General features: G+C 44.6%; 1 protein-coding gene across 4 annotated transcripts in view; it reads right to left on the reverse strand.

Annotated features, from left to right (window-relative positions):
- The window catches only part of PDS5B (PDS5 cohesin associated factor B), a 254,198-nt gene that overhangs the window by 73,500 nt on the left and 159,625 nt on the right, over nucleotides 1-21,073 (reverse strand). For all 4 annotated transcript variants that reach the window (XM_075919194.1, XM_006134210.4, XM_006134209.4 and 1 more), the window contains exons 20-22: nucleotides 16,902-17,025; nucleotides 15,050-15,208; nucleotides 8,494-8,562 (exon numbers count right to left, since the gene is read on the reverse strand). In XM_075919194.1, the coding sequence (XP_075775309.1) occupies nucleotides 8,494-8,562; nucleotides 15,050-15,208; nucleotides 16,902-17,025 (352 nt within the window). The remainder of the gene's footprint in view (nucleotides 1-8,493; nucleotides 8,563-15,049; nucleotides 15,209-16,901; nucleotides 17,026-21,073) is intronic.

Genomic DNA, 21,073 nt, shown 5'->3' on the forward strand with positions numbered 1-21,073 from the left:
TTTCTAAAATGTAAATAAATCTCACTAGTTTTCATAAAATAAAGCAATTTTTCATTGCAAGGTATAATAAAAGAAACTAACATTTACTATTGTAAGTATACATCTGCTAGAGAACATTAGTCAAGCCTTCCACCACAAACATTTACAGCTACTGTCCTATGACAGCACATGATATTTAATATGAATTACATGGCAAATGTATATTATTAAATCTTGGAACGTACAAAATAGCCTATATAAATAATCCAATCACCAATTACATTGTTTTTATGTATATGAAGAGCAGAATTAATGTTATTTGAATATAGAGATTTAAGATATTGAGCAGATTCCATCACTATTAGCTCTCTTGCTGATCCTATGATTTTATTCTAAGTTTCCCTTTCACTCCTCAACAATATATTGAGCCCTCTGTTAAGAGAATCTTTTTTATACCTACCTTTGGGATTTAGTCCCCTTTGAACCTAGCTTAAAGCCCTCCTCCCTAGATTGGTGAATGGGTGTGTAAAGCTATTTGTTCCATTCTTGATCAGATGGACCCCATCACTTCCAAGCAGTCCTCCTTTTCAGAACAGGATCCTATCGTCAAGGAAGGCAAAGCCTTTCTGTGGATAACATCGGTGCACCCATGCATTAATCTCCAGCATAAAAGTGTCCGTGGTTTGGGCCTTACCATAAACCAGAAAGATGGACTAGACCAGCACCTTTACTCCCCAAGCCTTGTCACTGCTCAGCTGCTTATATATGGCAGTATACTCAGCACCCATATCGGTGACTACCATGGGGGCAGTGATCAGAGGGAGAGATGAGCCTCAGCATCCTTGGCATAAACCTCTTCAATGCAGGCTCCAGGAAGACAGAACATATCCTGGGATATCACCTCAGGTTGGCAGATGGATGTTTGTCCCCCTCAAAAAAAATTGTCCCCAATGTCTTCTCTTGGATGTGGTGGCCATGAGTTTCCCACCTTCACTGGAAGAGGCCTCCTCCCCATCCATTGGGGTCCACTTCTCGTCATGTTGCCAGTACTGCATCCTGATTCTTCATACCATTAAATGGGGGACTTACGTATGGGGCAAGGGTTGAACAATTTACTGTCTGAGGTGGCAAGCAGCCAGCCTGCTCCCCATAGATGCATCAGTTCTCCTCCTTCCTCCAGCGCTCATGTAGTTATCTGCAGCTTGCTAGAAAGCTGCGTCCCTGATGCCGCCTGTAACGTACGTAGGTAAGACACCTCCTGCAGCTCTTTTACATGATTTCTGAGACACCTCTCACTGATATACATTTAAATGAAGGGAGTGAAGTCTCTAGTCCTTACTGCTATTGTGGCGTCTTGGGTAAAATACAGACAGATGGGCCTATCGGTTCAAGTGAAAATTGGAAAGGACCTTGGGAATAAGTCTGGGATGTAACCTCAGGTAAACTGAAAGATCATATAAAGTGGGGGTACCATTAGATTCCCAAGTTCACCCATTCTCCCAGCCAAGGGACTATCAGCTAGGAAAGCTATTTTCACCAACAAGTATAATAGGGAAAAGGAAGCCAATGACTGGAATGGCAGATTTATAAGTGCCGATCACAGTAAGTTTATGTCTCATGCAGGCACAAATTTTAATGCCAGCAGTAATGTTCTGATATGCCTCTTAGAAGCTTTATTGTTGTGAGGTGGCTGAAAACTGAGCAGTTCTCCATTGGAAGATATTAATAGCTGTTAAATATACCATAGTGACTGACAGGTCAGCCTGATACCTTTAAGGAGAGAAGATACTCCCTAATAAGAAGAATCGCAGACTCCTACTTGACACCACAAACAGAAACTTGGCAATATAGCACTTTTTTGTAGATTATTTCCTGCTATTGAAAAGGATGAATTGGCAACTTCTCTGAGCAAGACTTTTCTAGTTCTGTTGCCATTCCAAAAAGTAGGCCACCTGATGAATGGATATTAGACTGGAGTGGTTCTTTTTACCTTCTTTTTACTACACTAAACCCAGAAGTGACTGAATGCAAGGGTTAGAGGTCATCGGCAGGATCACTGTAAATCAAAACTACCTCACCCCCATGCTGCTATTCAGATTACTGCTGCCAGGCCCTGCATGATTTTCTGGAGGATGCAGGGGAATAAGAAGGATGGTATCTCTAAGTGGATCCAACCACTAGAGTATGAAAACATCCCCTCTAGAACTGCATCCTGAGTCCCAAGAACAGTAGGCTGGGTATTTCCAGTTGTTGTGAGTTGCTAAAAAAATACCATTATGGAAATCCTCAGTCAAAAAATGTGCTTGATCAATGAAATGTGGAACTCTCACTTGTGACCTTGTGAAAATGTCTGCTGAGGCTGTCTGCCAGGGAGTTCATTTTCCCAATAGGAGTACATCAGTGTGTGAGATAAGATGCTGGACGCACCAGTTCCAAATCTTGATCCTTTCTCTGCAGACTGTGGTGAATCTTGCCCACTTTTGTTTTATATAGAACAGCAGTCATGTTGTCTGACTTGATGAAAGGCAAAATCCTCTTCCCTGATTTATGCACTACCTGAAGCCTTGAGATGACTGATGTGCAGCTTGGATTCCGGTAGAGTCTAGGAACCCTGACTTCTGTGGTCATCCAGAATCACTCCCTATCCCAGTAGGAAAGTATTCACAGTAAGTATCTTCATGGGTGGGCTGAAACAGGGAACACCTATGCAGATGTTGGCATCTGTCTCCCAGGAGGTGAGTGATGCCAGAATACCACGGAAACCCATGTGTCCAGGGAGTCTGTGCTTACAGCATAGACCTTCTTCAGGTCATGCCTTATGAAGATGGTCACAAAAGTGCAAGAGGCCAAGTGGGCTACCATGATTAGGCCATTACGGACTAGGTCCACATTGAAAAATTATGTCTCATCTTGAGGAATCTGTCCCATATCCTGGCTGCAGTCACGTACAGATTCATTGCAATAAATTATATCACTCATGAGGGTTAAATTGGACTATTCTTTATTTACCTGAAATCCCAAGAAGTGACAGGCTAAGTACGGAAGTGACTGCTCCCTTTATCTCTGACAGAACTGTCCCATAAGCAGCCAGTTATCTAAGCTAGGGATGTAAGAGCGTGGCCATTTAAATGGGTAACTGATAAGCTCGTGATTATTTGGTTACCCAAACGACTACATGCAGCTCCTGGGGAGCTGGCTATTGCCCCACTTGGTTCACATTTGAAATGTTCTCTAACTATGGGGCCTACCACTCTCCCTATTTTAAAAGATGAAAGCTTACACTGTGCACACATTGGGGTATGTAAGAGGACCCATGTAAATATGAGGAGGCCAGATGCAGTGAGACATTTGTGACAACTACACTCTAGCATGCAGCACAATACACTGAAATAGTGTGTTACATACATATGTATATTTCACAAATAAGCCTAGAGAAAACAAAGTTATAGCAGATTATTTTTGAGAGGCAGTGTGGCTAAGTAAATGAGATATTAATCTGTCATATTACACTGCTCTACAGCCAAAATGCTTCTGAAATAAATGTAGTCAAACTTTTACTAATTCAGTTTCTTGCCATTTCAACCAGAAAGGACATTGTCTCAACGACTTAATTACCTGCATCCTGCTTCAAAAGCCTTTTAAGACTGCACTTGAAAGAGAATCCTCTGAACTGTTATTCATGCTAAAATTCAACACTTTACACCTGAGTCTAAATAAAGGATCTAGTTATCTTACCCATTACAAAGATAGCCTCCCCAATTATCACCTCTAATATCATTAGCTTACAGACATTTACCTTCCCTCTCACCATCCCCCTTCTGTTCTGAAATTTGATTTGTCCTTTGCATGTATGTTCATTTTTTTAATTGTATCCTTTGGCATATATGGTTGTGACAATTTTCTTCCACTATTTGATCTGAGGAAGTGGGTCTGGCCCACGAAAGCTCATCACCTAATAAGCCATCTTGTTAGTCTTTAACGTGCTACATAGTCCTGTATTTTGTTTCAGCTACACCAGACTAACACGGCTACATTTCTATCACTACTAGTTCTGGGTTACTGAGAACGAAAATTATGCTTAAAATTGTTGATTGGCTCTAGTTTTCAAGATATGCTATTGGGTCAGTATATACAGCCCTTGACTTGCAAATGGCGGAGGATAAGTGAGTTATAAAGGGAAGGGATCTCAATTTAAACCAGAAATGACTAAAATACATCTTTGACTGGATTTATGAATAAATCTATGACTGGGTTTGAACAGTACTTGCTTTTTAGGCAAAACAATTAATGATGCAATCTGAAGCTGGTATTGCGTCATACATTATATGAATTGCATCATGTTATTCCTAGAAGTCACGGATGTTTTGCTGCATAATGGCAATGTTTTGCCATCAATTCCAGTTGGTCATGCAGTCCATATGAAGGAAACCTATGATAACATGAAACAACTTGAGAGGTGCATAAACTATGACCAACATCAGTGGCAGCTTTGTGACGATTTGAAGGTTGTTGCTCTCTTGCTTGGTCTGCAGACTGGATACACAAAGTACTGCTGTTTTCTCTGCAAATGGAATAACCGGGCAAGAGATTCCCACTACATCAAGATAGATTGGCCACTCCGACAGTCATTGGAGCCTGGGAGGAAAAGTGTTCAGCAACCACCACTTGTTGAGTCAAGGAAGATTTTGTTACCACCCTTACACATCAAGCTGGGTCTGATGAACTATGTCAAGGCCATGGACAAAACACAAGCAGCTTTCAAGTACCTCCGTGGAAAATTTCCAAGGTTAAGTGAAGCTAAGATAAAGGAAGATGTCTTTGTTGGTCCTCAGATTCGTGAACTTCTTCAAGATGATGCATTTGACCATGCACTGCGTGGCAAGGAAAAGACGGCATGGAAAGCCTTCCAGTTAGTGGCAATAAATTTTCTCAGAAACAACAAGGCAGACAACTACAGGTTGCAACATGTCACTAAAGATACATTTTTTGCACTCTCATCTAGATTTTTTTCCACCGAACTGCGGAGCAGTGAGCGACAAGCACGGCGAGCGATTTCACCAGGACATTGCAACAATGGAAAAACACTATCAGGGCAAATGGAGCCCATCAATGCTTGCAGACTATTGCTGGACAGTGACAAGAGATGCTCCATTTAATGAATACAAGAGAAAAGCCAAGAAGCGCCGAGTAGACACTGAATAGGACTAAACTATGTACATAATAGTTTTTTGCCTTTTGTTTCATGATACATTTTATTTATAACCCTTTCGCTGATTTTTAAAGTGTTACATAAACAGGACAGGTGAAATATCATGTAAAGCAACCATAAACACATGAAAAGACCTAGGTTTACAATTTATGATTAAAACTCTACTATCTACACAATATACATAGATGTAAAATGTAAAAAAAACTTAAATATCTTGGAAACAGTAGCCAATCAGTTGTTTTAATTGTCATATTTGAATTCAGCACATCAAAATACATAATAAATAGCACATTTTATCTCTGAAGCAGACGAGTTCTAAAAAATTGTAGACCAGTGTTAGAGAACTGTGTTCTATTCCCATCTTGTATAAATTGTCACAATGAGGCATTGTGTAATAATAAAAGTTGAGGAAAAAAAATAGGCAAGATGAGGTCTCATCACACCCTCCAGAAGGCAAGGCACAGGAGTCTAAGATGCTATGGCTGTCAGCAGGCTAAGTTTCTGCTACCAGGGTTCCAGTGAAGTGTATTTTGCTATGACATGTGCCTCCCACCCAAAATGCTGTAGATGGGAGGGAGCAAGGCCCAGAGCATTTGGGAAGCCTGGGGAAATTTGGCATCCACAGCAGGGCTTGGGTCCTCCCTCACTCACTGGCAGCAGTGGGGGTTGGGGAAATGCAGGGATGACGCTCTAGTCTACTCGGCTCCCCGTTCCTGGCTGCATTACTCTGCTTCCTTCCAAGGAGTGAAGGTGGTCCTGCCCCTCCCACAAGTGACACATCTGGGAGCTAGAGGAGTGGAGCAGACAAGGGCCACATCCCTCCACTGTTGCTGCTGAGTGTGGGAAGGCCGACCACAACTGGTGATGCCAGAGCACCACTAGTCCCCCAGGCTGCTTTGCTCAGAGAAGGGGAATTTGGGGAAAGAGGCTGGGTGGGGGAAAAGTGAGATGGGGTAGGCCCTGGGGCGGAGGAGCAGGGCTGTCCTGGCCCTCACCCTTGATTAGGGGTGGCAAAAGGAGAGGTCACGGGGCAGGAGGGAGATGTAAGAGTGCCCCCCAACCCGTAGACCGCTGCAGCACTAACCACTGGTAGTACACCAGTCTTAAAATGTTCTAGCTTTTGGGTGTGTTGACATCATCTACTCCTAAGGGGGCATTCTGCAGCAAAAAATTAAAAATTCTGCATATAATATTTTTTAAAATATACAATTTTTTATTTGTTAAATTAGCATTATATAATCACATCAGTTTCAATTATTTTGGTAATTTATTTAAAAATTCCTGTCAGCAAATATGTCTGTTACAATCTGGCATCCACAAAAATTGGCCCAGGAGAACAGAGTTCAAGAAGCCCCTGAAATAACACAATTCCTGTTTTGCAGATCCCTTTCCTCACCTAAAGCTATGAATGTTAAAATTTATTTTGATAAACATGTACCTGCTGAAATTTTCAGCAGATACACATTTGCATGAGGAGGGGAGATGGCACCGCAGGAGCTGGTGTGCACTGGGGAGCACTGGCTCCCATGGAAACGCCTCTTTCTCCACCCTTGCGCTGCTGCCTCTGTATCTCTGAAAGTGACCTGTGAGTACAAAATGCATCAGACAAAGATGCAAAGATTCAGAAAATGGGCACAGATTTTTATAATAGCATTTTAATATATAGTTTCAGTAGTGGCTTTTTTTTTTTTGCCATTCCTTATATATCCCAACGTCACAAGCAGGGGTGGGCAGCCAGTGGGAATGTGGGGGGGAAGGATGGGTGGGTAGGTGGGAGTCGGTTTTTAAGCTGGTTCCCCATGTGTACCATCTCCTGCCTGCTCTCCCCATGCTGCTGCCTCAGATACAGAAGGAGCGGTGTGGGGAGGCAGTGCTCATAGGGAGACTGCTTAAAAGCTGGCTCCTCATGAGTGCTGGCTCCCACCAGGGCCTCCTTCCTCCTCCCCCGTTCTGAGACTAGGAATGAAGAGAAACATCCTGCTGTTCAGTACTAGGTTTGCATGGAGTTTCTGTGAACCTACCTATCCTTCCAACAGGGCATGCTAGGAACCCTCTACCTCCTTCCCTCTCCCCCTGTAGTGTCTTCTATGTGAAAGCTGGGCTTCAGCTGGGTCCAGCAGTCAGGTGGCTAAATGGCTAGCACTACCACTGCAGCCCCATTTGTGAGAGAAAGAAAATTCTGCATGTGCAATATTAATTTCTGCAAAATTCTGCATTGCACAATGAAGTAGAATTTTCCAAGAAGTAAAAATCAAACAGAACCAGGAAAAAAGACACAGGAGTGAAATGGCACTAAAAAGAAAACAAGTATTAGGCTACATAAGGAATGACAAAGAAAATGCTACTGAAACTATTAATTGGGAATCTTGAAATCTTCCTCTAAAGCATTTTGTACTCACTGGTCACTTTCAGAGAAAAAAATACCTATTCAGATGGAACATGTATAATCTGGGATGGGAATTGCTATCTAATCTATTTATATTTAGCTTAATAACACTATTTTAACTCATAATTAGTACTGCAGAGTGGTGTACACATGCTTACAATTTGTTGGCTACCTTAATATTGTTTAGATTAAGGGCTTCCAAATTGTGGTTTCTTTACATGATCTTGTTGGAAGTGGTATATTCTAACAGGGTGCTCTATCCCCTTTAAGGGGTTGTAGAGCCTGGAACTAGCCAACTTATTCCATGACATGGCCACTTCAGAGAAACATGTATTCAAAGGAGTAGCAGACTAGCTAGGGAATCAAGGCCAGGATGTTAATAAAGTAGATACCTCCTTAACATGATAAATACCAGCTGCTAGGTGAATCAGGAAAGGAGATAGGGCGGACAGCTTGGAGAGCAGAACTCCAAAGTCAGGAGATTAGGATGGGAGAGGAATAAGAACCAGAAGGGGAGCAGAGGAGCTAGAGAAGACAATCTAAATCACAGGCCTACCCAAGAAGGATGCATGTGAGGCCCCAAAACAAAGGCAAAAAGTGTGAAACATCAAGAGATGCTTCATGGAGCAAATCTGGAACCTGGATACTAGGGAAGCCTGCTTGGACCTTAGCAGAGCATCATGAAGGAGACCTGTGGAATCCCAAGAGGAAGGAGTTGAGAGTCCAAGCCCATTCTGACAGAATTCTTATTTTATAAAACCAGACCTTTTTAAAATTTTAGATCACGGGGTGTAAAGAGCTGAAGGAAGCATACAGAAAAGAATGAGTTATTGGCAGCTTTACAAATTAGACACACAGATGCAATCAATCCACAATTATGATGATGGTAAATATGTACATAGTTTTGAGAAATACTTACTTTGACAAGTGTTTCCGGACAAACTTCCTCATCAGGAACCCAAAGTTTAGTTGTCTTTTTCCCTGGAAGCTAAATCAAATTTTACACTTTGTTACATTTAGTTTATTGTACTATTACTGATACAATACTATAATATTAGTAAAGCCTACTATACTATTTTCCTCTTCGGTTTTAAAGACTGTAGCATTCACTGATTAATTATATGGCTTTTGTAACACTAGTACCTTTATTCACTATTCAAACACCCAGTTTAATCATATTAAAAAAAGATACCTTTTTACTAGTTTCATTTTTCTATTTCCCCAGAGAAAGCAAATGCTTTGAAGTATAAACCAAACAAAGTTAAATTCTTATAAATTACAGAGCTGGTAATTATTTCAAAACTAGAATAAAAAGCTTTTTAAAATTTCAAGTTATCAGCTCAAGGAAAATAGATGAAACCCAGACCCTGATTGAAATCAACCAAAAAGCTCCCATTGATCAAGATGGAACAAGAATTTCACCAAGTGGGTTTAATATGTTTAACAGTCACTTCCACTGCTGCATGAAAGGGAAACAGTTATCTGTCTTTCGTAATTGTTGCTCTTTAAGACACATTGCTCATGTCCATTCCATTTTACCACACCAACACGCATAGTCAGAGATTTTTGCTTTAGAGGTATCTGTAGGGGCAGCAGTGTTCTCTGGAGTGCCATGCCCATGCATTGGTATATTAGGCACCACCAACCATACGCCCTCTCAGTACCATCTTGCTGCCAACTCAGAGTAGGGCATGAATAATAATCAAGGGCATGCATAATACATCTTGAAGAAGAGTTACAAAAGGTAGATAACATAAGCAAATGTTAGAAGAAGAAAAAATTGATACCATTCCAGGTGACTCACAAGCAGTACACCCTTGGAAGTGGGCTTGAAATTCATGGTCATGTGGCTTGCAGCATTATTTTACAAAAGCCAGCATGATCTCAGGACAGTTGGGTAAGCACATAAAGAGATGTAAATGTCTGGACAGGCAACCAGGTAGTGGCCCTGCTGATAAACTGTATCAGCATTTGGGGTAGGAAAGCTGCCCAAGAGGCTTGAACTCTGGTTGAATGGGCAATCACAATTGCCAAGAGGTATTTTTGCATCATCGTAAGGCATCATCCAACAGGAAATTCTATGGACAACCATTCATCCTATCAGCCCCTGCAATGAACAACTGTGTTGACTTATGAAACTACCTGGTCCTTTCAATGTTGAAGGCCAACAGTCTCCTAAGATCTATAGAATGTTCCCTACACTCTTCTTCTGACTTATCTCTACTTGTCTTTTCCAAAACTGCGTGTGTCCTGGCCTTTATGAAACTTCAAGACCACCTTCAGTAGGAATGCTGGGTGTGGTTGTGGCTGGACCATAAAGTGTGGCTCTGAGGTAAGCACCCTAATCTCAAAGACTCTGCAAGCAAATATTGCAGCCAAACACATGGCCTTCCAGGGCTGGAGAGGGAGGGAACAGTGACAGAGGCTTGAAGAGGGAATCAATTAGCTGCAATAAAATAACATTCAGGTCCCACAGAGGAATGGGGTCCTGGACATGGGGGTAGAGGTGTTCCATGGCCTTCAGGAACCTATTATATAATGAGTGAAGATTGACCTGCCTTGGACTGGAGAAAGACTGAAATAGAAGCCAAGTGGACCTTGATCAACAAAAAAGACCGAATGTTAAGCTTGAGATACAGAAGATAGTGCAGGATTGACACCAGTGAAGTCCACTTGGGCCCAATATACTGGTCTGAGACGCCGCATGTGAACCACTTCCATATGATCATGTAAATCACTCTGCTGGAGGGCTTTCTGCTACCCATCAGGACTTTGACACAGGCCAACCATTCCTGCTCCTCTGTATTTTCACACTCAGCAGCCAAGCCTTCAGGTACAGTGTTGCAAGGGTAAGGTGTAGAAGACTCCTATGGTTCTGGAACAGCAGACCTAGCCAGAGGGGTAACTGTAACAAGGCTGCCATGGAGAGCTGCAGCAGAGTAATGAACAAGTGCTGGCACGACCAAGCTAGAGCTGTAAGAATTACCTACACCTCATGCTGTCCTGCTTGAATTTCATAAGGATTCTATGGATTAATGGCACTGGAGGGAAGGGCCATTGACCACTGGTACAGACAAGCATCTGACATGAACTCTGTCAATCCCAGAAATAGAACAGAAAACATGGAATTCGTGTTTCTGCCTGGACATGAACAACTCCACCCACAGTACCTCCCATCTCTGGAAAATGACTTATCACCTCTGGATGGAGCAACCATTAATGGTGATTTGAGAAAAACCTGCTGAGGCAATCTGACAACATACTCTGCATGACTATGAAGTGAATAGAATACTGAAAACACAAGTTCCAAGGCTTAAGAGCTTCTTGGCAAAAGGCCGATGGTCAGGTTCCACTTTGCTTGTTGAACTAGAACACTCCACTGGTGCTGACCATCAGGATCTGAACCACCTTTCTCCTTATATGTGGCAGGAAAACTTGGCAGGTCAAGTGAACTTCCCTGAGCTCTCTATCACTTGTGTATAGGGAGCATAATGACTCAACCAGTGACCTTCCATACAGAGATCACCCAGATGTGTGCCCCATTCCAGATCCAAGTCATCGGAGACTAGGGTAACCAATTAGGCTGAGGCTATAAAGGAGATACTGTCCAACATGGATACAGGATTCAACCACCATGTAATTGATGACAGTATGTGGTCCAGTACCTTGACTACATGGTCTATATTGTGTGTTTTGGGGTGTATATTGATGCCAGACACACATCTAAAGGTCTAAAATGGAGGCATACATGTCAGACCATGGAACCACAGGCCACCAAGTGATCCAATAAAACCTTAGCCTCATGTGACCAGTGATGAGGGGATGAGTTTGCATGTAAGAGATGAGATCTGTTGTGGTTCAGAATCATACCCAAGTGGAGTCATATACTGTTCCAATGAACTCTATGTGCTCCACCAGAAAGAGTTGATTTTTTTCTTGTTTATTAATAGGCCTAGACTGCAAGACATGGAGCAAACCAGATTAAGATGCTGCAGCATCTGATCCTGGGGCTAACCCATGATAACCAGTTGTCAAGCTACTAGTAAATCTGAATATACCAATGTGTCCGGTAAGAGGCCACCAGTGCCATGCACTTTGTAAACACTCTTGGGGCTGACGAGAAACTAAAAAGAGTAACACTGTGAATCAGAAACGATGCTGGCCCACCAAAAAAAAAAAACAGAGGAACCGTGTCCTTGGAAAATGGAGATATGGAAATACGTGCCTTTCAATTTGAAGGTAGTGTCCTGAATCTGGGGATGGAATAATGGTGGTCAGAGAAACCATCTGGAACTTCAACTTTTTGAGATGCTTGTTGAAGTGATGCAGATCCTGGATGGGTCTCAGGTCCCCTTTTGCTTTCTGGGTTAAGAAATAATGTCCCTCAATTCCTGAGGGACCTCCTTTACTACCCCCAGACTGAGGAGGCTGTCTACTTCCTGGACAAGGAGTTGCTTTTTAAGAAGGCCTCTGAAGAACAGGGAAGGAGGAAGGGATGGTCAAGAACTGTAAGATGTGACATGAAGACATTATGCTGAATGCCAAGTGTCACAAAGTTAATCATAAATAGGCAAACCAGAAGGGATGCAGGTGGTTAAGGAAACAATAGGAGGGTGAATCCTGGAAAATGAATGAGGTGCCATCCTCAAATGCCTTTCTTGGCCCCCTATTGTCTCAAAGTGCTAGGCTGAACAGTCAAATAGGAGGACAAGAGGCAGCAGCATTTAAACCACTTGTCCCTATTCTTTCTTCTACAGGTGCTCTGCTGGGGAGACATCCAGGATATAGGATAAAGAGGTGGAGGAGCAGGAAAAGCACAGAACTGTTTCCTAGTCTACTGTGGCATATGAGGGCCTATGGAATTGGGGGTGGGGAGGTAGTCTTTAAAAGCCACGAGGCCTTGAATCCATGATATTGGAGGAAAAAAAACACTCTTTCAAATGGCAGGCCCTGAAGAGCTGACTGAATCTTCTGGGATAAACCCAAGGATTGAAGCCAAGAGCTGTACCTCATCACTACTGCAGACAACTCTGGCTACTGAGTACATTGTGTTCCAGACCATCGAGAGAGCACTCCTCACCAGTGCTTTGCCCTCCTCCACTAATGTAACGAACTCCTGGGTATTTGAACAACTTGAACTTGCAGTGGGAGTCACCCAGATTAAAATGGTATCTGATCAACAGGGCCTTGTGAGTGAAAACCCGAAACTGTTGACTGGTCACTGAATAAATCTTTCTGCCAAAAGATCCAGTCTCATGGCACCTTAATTCTTTGGTATGCCACTTGTCTCACTCTCATTGACTACGGACACTACCAGCGACCCAGATGGTGGGAGCCTACAGAAGTATTCAAATCCCTTTGTAGGGGCATAATACTTTTCTACTCTTCTGGAAGTGAGTGAAATGGAAGAAGGGGTCTGCCACAATGCCTTATGCCTATTCTATACTACAGGACTAAGTTATGCAAGCTTCATCTACATGTACAGAAGTAGTCAACATAGTTTAAGTCAACTCATTACATCAGGTTTCAGAAACTTTCCTGTCGACTTATTACACTTCTTGTTCCAGTGGAGTACCAGAGTCCAAGTGAGACCAATCTGTGACTGATTTCTTGGATCTTCAGTAGACCCAGTAAAACAACCCCTGATGGATCCATCACCACAGTGCCAATCCCCAGAAAGTGTAAACATATTCTTAGTGATCTTGAGGACCCCTGCCTGGATAGGCTAGCTGTACAGTACAGACCGGAGTGATAGAAGATATAACATTGAAAAAGTCATCTTACTGCTCTGCCAATTCCTACATTTTCAGGTTTAAGTTGGCCACCATCCCCATAGGGAGGGCTTGGTGGTCTTTAGAGTCATCCGGGGGGATGTCACTCTGGGAGGCTCTGCCACTGCTTTGTCTGGTGACAAAGATAAGGGCATCACATGGGGAAGGATGTCCCCCCCCCCCCTCCACTTGCCAGTGACTAATGCTAGTGGATGGGGATTAGCATTTATCAAGCTGTATCAGAGTTTCAGAGACCACTGCTGCAATGGTGAGTGATCCTGCACTGATAGGGACTGACGCCTTGGAGATTGTTTAGGCTGGCCACAGGAACCTTAATTGAGGGTGATCTCTGGTAAGAGTCTGGTCAGTACCAAGAGTACGGAGACTGGTGCCTCAGTTCCAATGTTCCATGCCTTGTAGAAAAAGTGTGGTGCCAGACACATGGGTCTTTTGGCTGGAGACTGAAGTTGCAGGACTGGATTCCTAGGTCATGGGGACAAGGACGTATGCCTGTGATCTGGGGACCAATGGCACTTCACTGCTCTTCGGGCTGGTACAATATTTTGCTAACCCTTGGATTTCAGGACCTTAGCCATGTCTGGCATAGTGTCAATTTCAGCAGGCTCATGAAATCATTGGCCACTGAGGCAATTTCAGGCATTGAAGGCCTCGGGGAATCGAGGTCTCCTGCTGTGCCTAGGAGTCAGAGTTAGATCCCTGGCTGGACATGGGGATCCAACTATAGTAGTCTCCTTTTGTAGCTCTGGGATGAGTGCATGGTCTGAACTAGGTTCTTTAACCGGAGCCTGCTTTCCCTCCCTAGGAAGTGCTGGGGAGCCTTTTTTCTTCTTGAACTTTTTTGGCATCAGTGAGGGGAATGGTGCAAGGCGCAGCCCAGTGTTGGTTGGGTGCCCCACACCAACGCCAAGGTGCTCGAAGCAGATTCTGACTGGGAGGTTTCAAATGCCAGACAAAGTGCAGTCACCATAAAGGAGGGTTTTCAAGCAGATATCCTACTCCTTCTGAGTTCTGGACCAAAAGTTCTTGAAAATCCTGCTCTTCTCCTTCATATGGTATTCCCCAAAGCACTTTAAATAGCTGCTATGGAGGCTCACTAATAGGGCACTGATGGAGTATTGTTTGAGTATTTGTTCATTCCTTCCCGGAGAGTGTCGAATTTTAACATGAATGACAGTTCAGAGCACTTGAAAGGGAATCCTCTGAACTGTCATTCATGTTAAAATTCGACACTCTCCGGGAAGGAATGAACAAATACTCAAACTATCTTACCCATTACCAAGATAGCTTCCCCAATGATCACCTCTAATACCATTAGCTCAGAGACATCCCACTCTCCCCACCTCTAATATCACCAACAGATAACATTAAGGCAAAACATTTTTTGATAACTATGCAGATGGGGGTACATACACCTAGAATGGACTCAACATGAGAAAGCACTTGAAGAGGAACTTATTCTACACAAAACAACTGTCCTTAGCCCTTTTTATGGCATACATTTCCAGTCAAAGTTAAAAAAATACATGTGAAAATGCCTAAATATCTCAAGACACATTCATACAACTGGAAACATACATGCTACCTATTTTTATAATTATCCTATTTTTCTACTTGCTGTGTGAATATCCTACCAAAGAAAGTCAATTCCTCAAAGAAGATACAAATAGTTAAGGAAGTACTTACCCTGTCATTCATTAGCAAATCTTTAACAATAAAGGTGGCTACCAAAGATTTCAAAGGGGCAGCAAATTGATCTGGGGCCAGCATGGCTATATGACCAATAGAAACCAATGGTGTAATCAGATGTTCAAGGTTGCTAGGATCAAGACTCTTATGCAGTGGCTAAAAGATAAATGTAAGCAACAAATTCAGATCTTAATCTGCTTAGCTACACCAGAAAAGTACTTTTCATCATTATCAAACTTTAAAAATGCCATTAAATGAAGTTGCATCTGCTACTGCACGGGGATGTTAAAATGCGATTACTTCCCTAATCGAATAGTCGATAGATTTTCAGTTGACTATTTGATTAATTGACAATGGTATGCAGTTGCGGCACTCAGTTTGGCTTGCGCCAATACACAGCAAAACCTCCCCAGCTGTGGCTCTGCATTGTAAAGCCCAGGGAAACCGGTGCGCGAAGTCACTAATTTGGCCTCTGCCCGTGGGTCTCTTTAGATTCATCACTCTTAAATGAGGACACACCTGCGGAGCAGGGGCCGAGCTAGCGACTTCATGCAAACTCATCCCTGGGCTTCACAGTGTAGAGCTACATGCATGTGTGCATGTGTGATGAATGAAGAGACACCCGCAGAGCAGGGGCCAAGCTACTGACTTTGCAGGCCGGCTTCTGTGGGTTTTACAGGGGGAAGCAACTAGTGGATAGTGCTAATCGATAAGCTCCTGCTTATCGATTAGTCGACTAGATGCTAAAATCCCTACTAATGCAACAATGTGCTCGTGCTCTCTCACAAACCCATACCAACCACAAGCCTTGCAGGAATTATCTATTCTTTATATTAACTGATATATTTTCTGTACTGTTAAATTCATGTCACATTCCATACTCAAAATAATTATTTCAACAGTGGACAAAGTGACTCTTATTTGAAGGTACTATAAATGTTAATCATAAAGGATGCTGAACAAATGTGCTATAGTTAAACATTCAAAAGCATTTCCATCAGTCCCATTTAATCCCATTTACCCTGAGCTTCTACTGCAAATGACTAATTTATATAGCGTTCCCTTTCCAAATACAAATTGAACCAGGAAGGACTGCTTGCTGGAGCCAGTGAACACTACAACAGTAGTCTCCAACCTTTTTAAGCACAAGATCACTTTTTGAACTTAAGTGCAATCCAAGATCTGCCTGAAATATAAACACCCTGGCCCCACTTCCCTCCCTCCTCTTCTCCAAGGCCCTGCCCCTGCTCACTCCATCCTCCCTATCTTGTCTTGGATTAAGGGATTTGAAGTGTGAGAGGGGCTCTGAGCTGAGTTTGGGGCAGGCTCTGGGATGGTTTTTGGATGCAGGGGTGCTCGGGGCTACGGCAAGTGTTTGGGGTGCAGGAGTGGGTTCATGATTGAGGTAGGGTTTTGGGATGTGGGCTCCAGCTAGGCACGGCTTAATTCAGGTGGCTCCTGGGCAGTGGCACAGTGGGGCTAAGGCAGGGTTACCCCTGCCCTGGCCGTGGCCCTACTCCCTAAAGCAGCCAGAAAACTCCATCCCAAGTCCTGTTGCGCTCCCTGCCCTGCTTTGTGAAAATAGGATACAGAGTGGGAGGGAATCCCCCTTTAGGTAGTTGAAGCCTGCGCTGTTCTTAAAAGGGCTGTAGCCGCCCCAACAACGCCCCCTTTTTTTTGCTCAACCGAATGCAGCAGCCTGGGGGCTTTACCCTTCCCCCCTTAACTTTTTCCCCTCGGCTCTTTGCGCTGTATCCACCACTATTTTGGCTCTTCATATGTAACGGGTTGGCCACCTCTGGAATGTACAATATGAAAATTTAAAAAAATTAAAACTTTCTCATCTTACCTCAAATATCTGTGCAAACTGTGTTTCTTTGCTAGAAAATATTGCATGGATGCAGTGAATAGCATACTTGGCCTGACGAGGGGGGCCTTTTTTAGCTTTGTGATGCAACACTGGAAGCAAAGCACTAAAAGCAAAAAGAAAATAGCCTTTAGAAACATAAAATTTTGCTATTTTATGTGCTTTCACCATATAGCTAAACAAAATAAAACTTATTTGAACAAATGACTGGGAGAATTGGGAAAACTTTCCCCATCCTTCATCTAGCTCTACAAATGTTAAATAGGAAAGAACATCTTTTCAAAAGCGATTAACTTAAAAAACAGGCTGTGGTAAGTGAAGTATAGTAATATGGATTTACATTTCAGAAATGCACACTACGCACACAGAGACAGAGAACTGGAATGAAGTAGCATCCCTAGGTCTGTGCATACATATTTGGCTCCTCTTTGCTGAGATGATAAAAGGAAAGGTTTAACACAAATTCCTTTGCCACCACAAAACCAAAAGGTCCAGAGAAAAGCAGAGGAGGGCAGGAAGTGGAATATAAATCAGGCTTACCCCTTATTTACCCCTCTAACCCCATTGAACCATAGGTCTTTTCCAATCCTCAGGAGGTAATTGAGTCCAACCCCTTGACCAAAGCAGGACCAACCCTAACTAAATCATCCCAACCATGGCTTTGTCAAACTGGATCTTAAAAACCTCTAGAGATTGAGATTCCACCACCTCCCTAGGTAACCCATTCCAGTGCCTCACCACTCTCCAAGTAAAATAGTTTTTCCTAATATCCAACCTAGACCTCCCTCACCGCAACTTGAGACCACTGCACCTCGTTCTGTCATCACTAAGAATAGCTGCTATCCATCTACTTTGGAATCCCCCTTTAGGTAGTTGAAGGCTACTATCAAATCCATCTTCATTCTTTGCTTCTGTAGACTAAATAAACCCAAAACCATCAGCCTCTCCTCATAAGTCAAGTGCTCCACCTTCGAATCATTTCTGTTGCCCTTTGCTGGACTTTCTCCAATGTGTCCACATCCTTTCTGTAATGGTGGCCACAGAATTGGACACAATACTCTAGATGTGGCCTCAACATTGCTGAATAAAAGGGAATAACCACTTCCCTAGATCTGCTGGCATTGCTCCTACTAATGCATCCCAATATAGACAAGAAGGCAAAAATCCTAAAGACACACAGTTGACTTATATTCAGCCTCTCAACCGCTGTAATCTCCAGGTCTTTTTCTGAAGAAATGCTGCTTAGCTAGTTGGTGCCCAGCCTAAAGCAGTGCTTGGGATTCTTCCGTCCCAAGTGTAGGACTCTACACTTGTCCTGTTGAACCCCATTGATTTCTTTTGACCCAATCCTCCAATTTGTCTCAGTCACTCTGAACCCTATCCCTGCCCTCCAGCATTATCTACAAACTTGCGGAGGGCGCAATCCATCCCCTCATCCAGGTCATCAGTTAAGAAGCTGAACAAAACTGGCCCCTGAATTGACCCTTGGGCATTCTCTTTGATACCTACCACCAACCACACATTGAGCTGTTTATTGCTACCCTTTGATCCTAATGATCTAGCCAGCTTTCTATTCACCTTAGAGTCCAATTATCCAATCCATAAGTCTTAAACTTGCTTGGAAGAATACTGTGGGAGACCACATTAAAGCTCTGCTAAAATCAGGGTATATCACGTCCACCACCTTTCCCATATCCACAGAGTCAGTTTCCTCATCATAGAAGGCAATCAGGATGCCCAGGCATGCCTTGCTGCCCTTCATGAATCCATGTTGACTATTCTTGATCACTTTCCTCTCTTCCAACTGCTTCAAAATGGATTCCTTGAGGATCATTTCCATGATTTTACTGAGGACTAAGATGAGGCTGATGGGTCTGCAGTTCCCTGGATTCTCCTTCTGGGCACTGGGGCATGTCCCATTTCTACACCAAGTCCCATCCAGGACACTACCAACTTATAAACTACAAAGTAACACTTAAAAAAAAACCTAGCGAGCAAACAATATACACTAAGCACAGACTGTGTTGCAGAAAGAAATGAAACTCTCCAAAGCACAGCAATTCCACTGCACTGTCCCTGGCAGCAAGAAGTAATTAAGGGTGGGGGAATATGTGGCACCTCTTATGAGGGCACCATGCCAGGGGTCACCAGAGTTGCTTCTCTTCAGATAATGCAGAAGGGAAAAATTCCAGTATTGGTGCACATGGTGAGGAAACATACCCAGTGTGGAATGGACAGGAGCAATCATGTGAAGAACAATGTCTGCTTGAAAACAATGGCGACTGGTGAGGTAGTATCTGGGGCGGGGGGAGCTGGGCATGACACCACCCTCAGCCTGGGGAAGGGATAAAAAAAACTGTCCCACTACTCCAGGCCATGCCTCTCCCCTTCCCTGCTCCTTCTCACCCTTACTTTACCTCACATCTTCCCTGCCCTCTCCCTGACTCATAAGAACATAACATAAGGGACGCTGTTAAGGGCCAAAAAGCAAACAATTCCGCTGTGTAGGAAAGATAGAAAATATGGCAAAAGACCAGCTTGGCTTAACAAGGAGATCTTGGATGATCTCAAAATAAAAAAGGATACATATAAAAAATGAAAACTAGGACAAATAACAAAGGCAAGCAACACGGGAATGCAGGGGCAAAATTAGAAAGGCAAAGGCACGAAATGAGATCAAACTAGCTACAGGCATAAAGGGAAACAAGACCACCTTTTATAAATACATTAAAAGCAAGAGGAAGACCAAGGACAGGGTAGGCCCACTGCTTAGTGAGGAGGGAGAAGCAGTAACAGGAAACTTGGAAATGGTGGAGATGCTCAATGACTTCTTTGTTTCGGTCTTCACCGAGAAGTCTGGAGGTGTGCCTAACGTAGTGAATACAAGCCGAGAGAGGGTAAGTTTAGAAGATAGGATAAACAAAGAACAAGTTAGGAAAAAAATCACTTAGGAAAGTTAGATGTCAGCAAGTCACCAGGTCCCGATGAAATGCATCCCAGGATACTCAAGGAGCTGATAGAGGAGGTATCTGAGCCTTTAGCTATGATCTTTGAAAAATCATGGAAGACAGGGGAGATTCCAGAAGACTGGAAAAGGGCAAATATTGTGCCCATCTATAAAAAGGGGAATACGAACAACCCAGGAAACTACAGACCAGTCAGTTTAATGTCTGTCCCAGGGAAGATAATGGAGCAGGTAATTAAGGAAATCATATGCAAACACTTGGAAGGTAATAAAGTGATAGGGAATACAGTGAGCCCTCGCTACTTCGCGGTTCGACCATCGCGGATTCACGACTTCGCGGACTTTTTTCAAAGCCTCGGGGGAAGCCGGCGGGGGGGGGGCATCCCAGGCGCGCCTGGGCTGCTCCCCCGCCGGAGCCCCTCCGCGGCTTTCAAAGCCTCGGGGGAAGCCGGCGGGGGGGGGGCATCCCAGGCGCGCCTGGGCTGCTCCCCCGCCGGAGCCCCTCCGCGGCTTTCAAAGCCTCGGGGGAAGCCGGCGGGGGGGGGGCATCCCAGGCGCGCCTGGGCTGCTCCCCCGCCGGAGCCCCTCCGCGGCTTTCAAAGCCTCGGGGGAAGCCGGCGGGGGGGGGGCATCCCAGGCGCGCCTGGGCTGCTCCCCCGCCGGAGCCCCTCCGCGGCTTTCAAAGCCTCGGGGGAAGCCGGCGGGGGGGGGGCATCCCAGGCGCGCCTGGGCTGCTCCCCCGCCGGAGCCCCTCCGCGGCTTTCAAAGCCTCGGGGGAAGCCGGCGGGGGGGGGGGGCATCCCAGGCGCGCCTGGGCTGCTCCCCCGCCGGAGCCCCTCCGCGGCTTTCAAAGCCTCGGGGGAAGCCGGCGGGGGGGGGGGGCATCCCAGGCGCGCCTGGGCTGCTCCCCCGCCGGAGCCCCTCCGCGGCTTTCAAAGCCTCGGGGGAAGCCGGCGGGGGGGGGGGCATCCCAGGCGCGCCTGGGCTGCTCCCCCGCCGGAGCCCCTCCGCGGCTTTCAAAGCCTCGGGGGAAGCCGGCAGGGGGGGGGCATCCCAGGCGCGCCTGGGCTGCTCCCCCGCCGGAGCCCCTCCGCGGCTTTCAAAGCCTCGGGGGAAGCCGGCGGGGGGGGGGGCATCCCAGGCGCGCCTGGGCTGCTCCCCCGCCGGAGCCCCTCCGCGGCTTTCAAAG

This window comes from Pelodiscus sinensis, chromosome 1 (assembly GCF_049634645.1).
Source record: "Pelodiscus sinensis isolate JC-2024 chromosome 1, ASM4963464v1, whole genome shotgun sequence".
Lineage (NCBI taxonomy): Eukaryota > Metazoa > Chordata > Testudines > Trionychidae > Pelodiscus > Pelodiscus sinensis.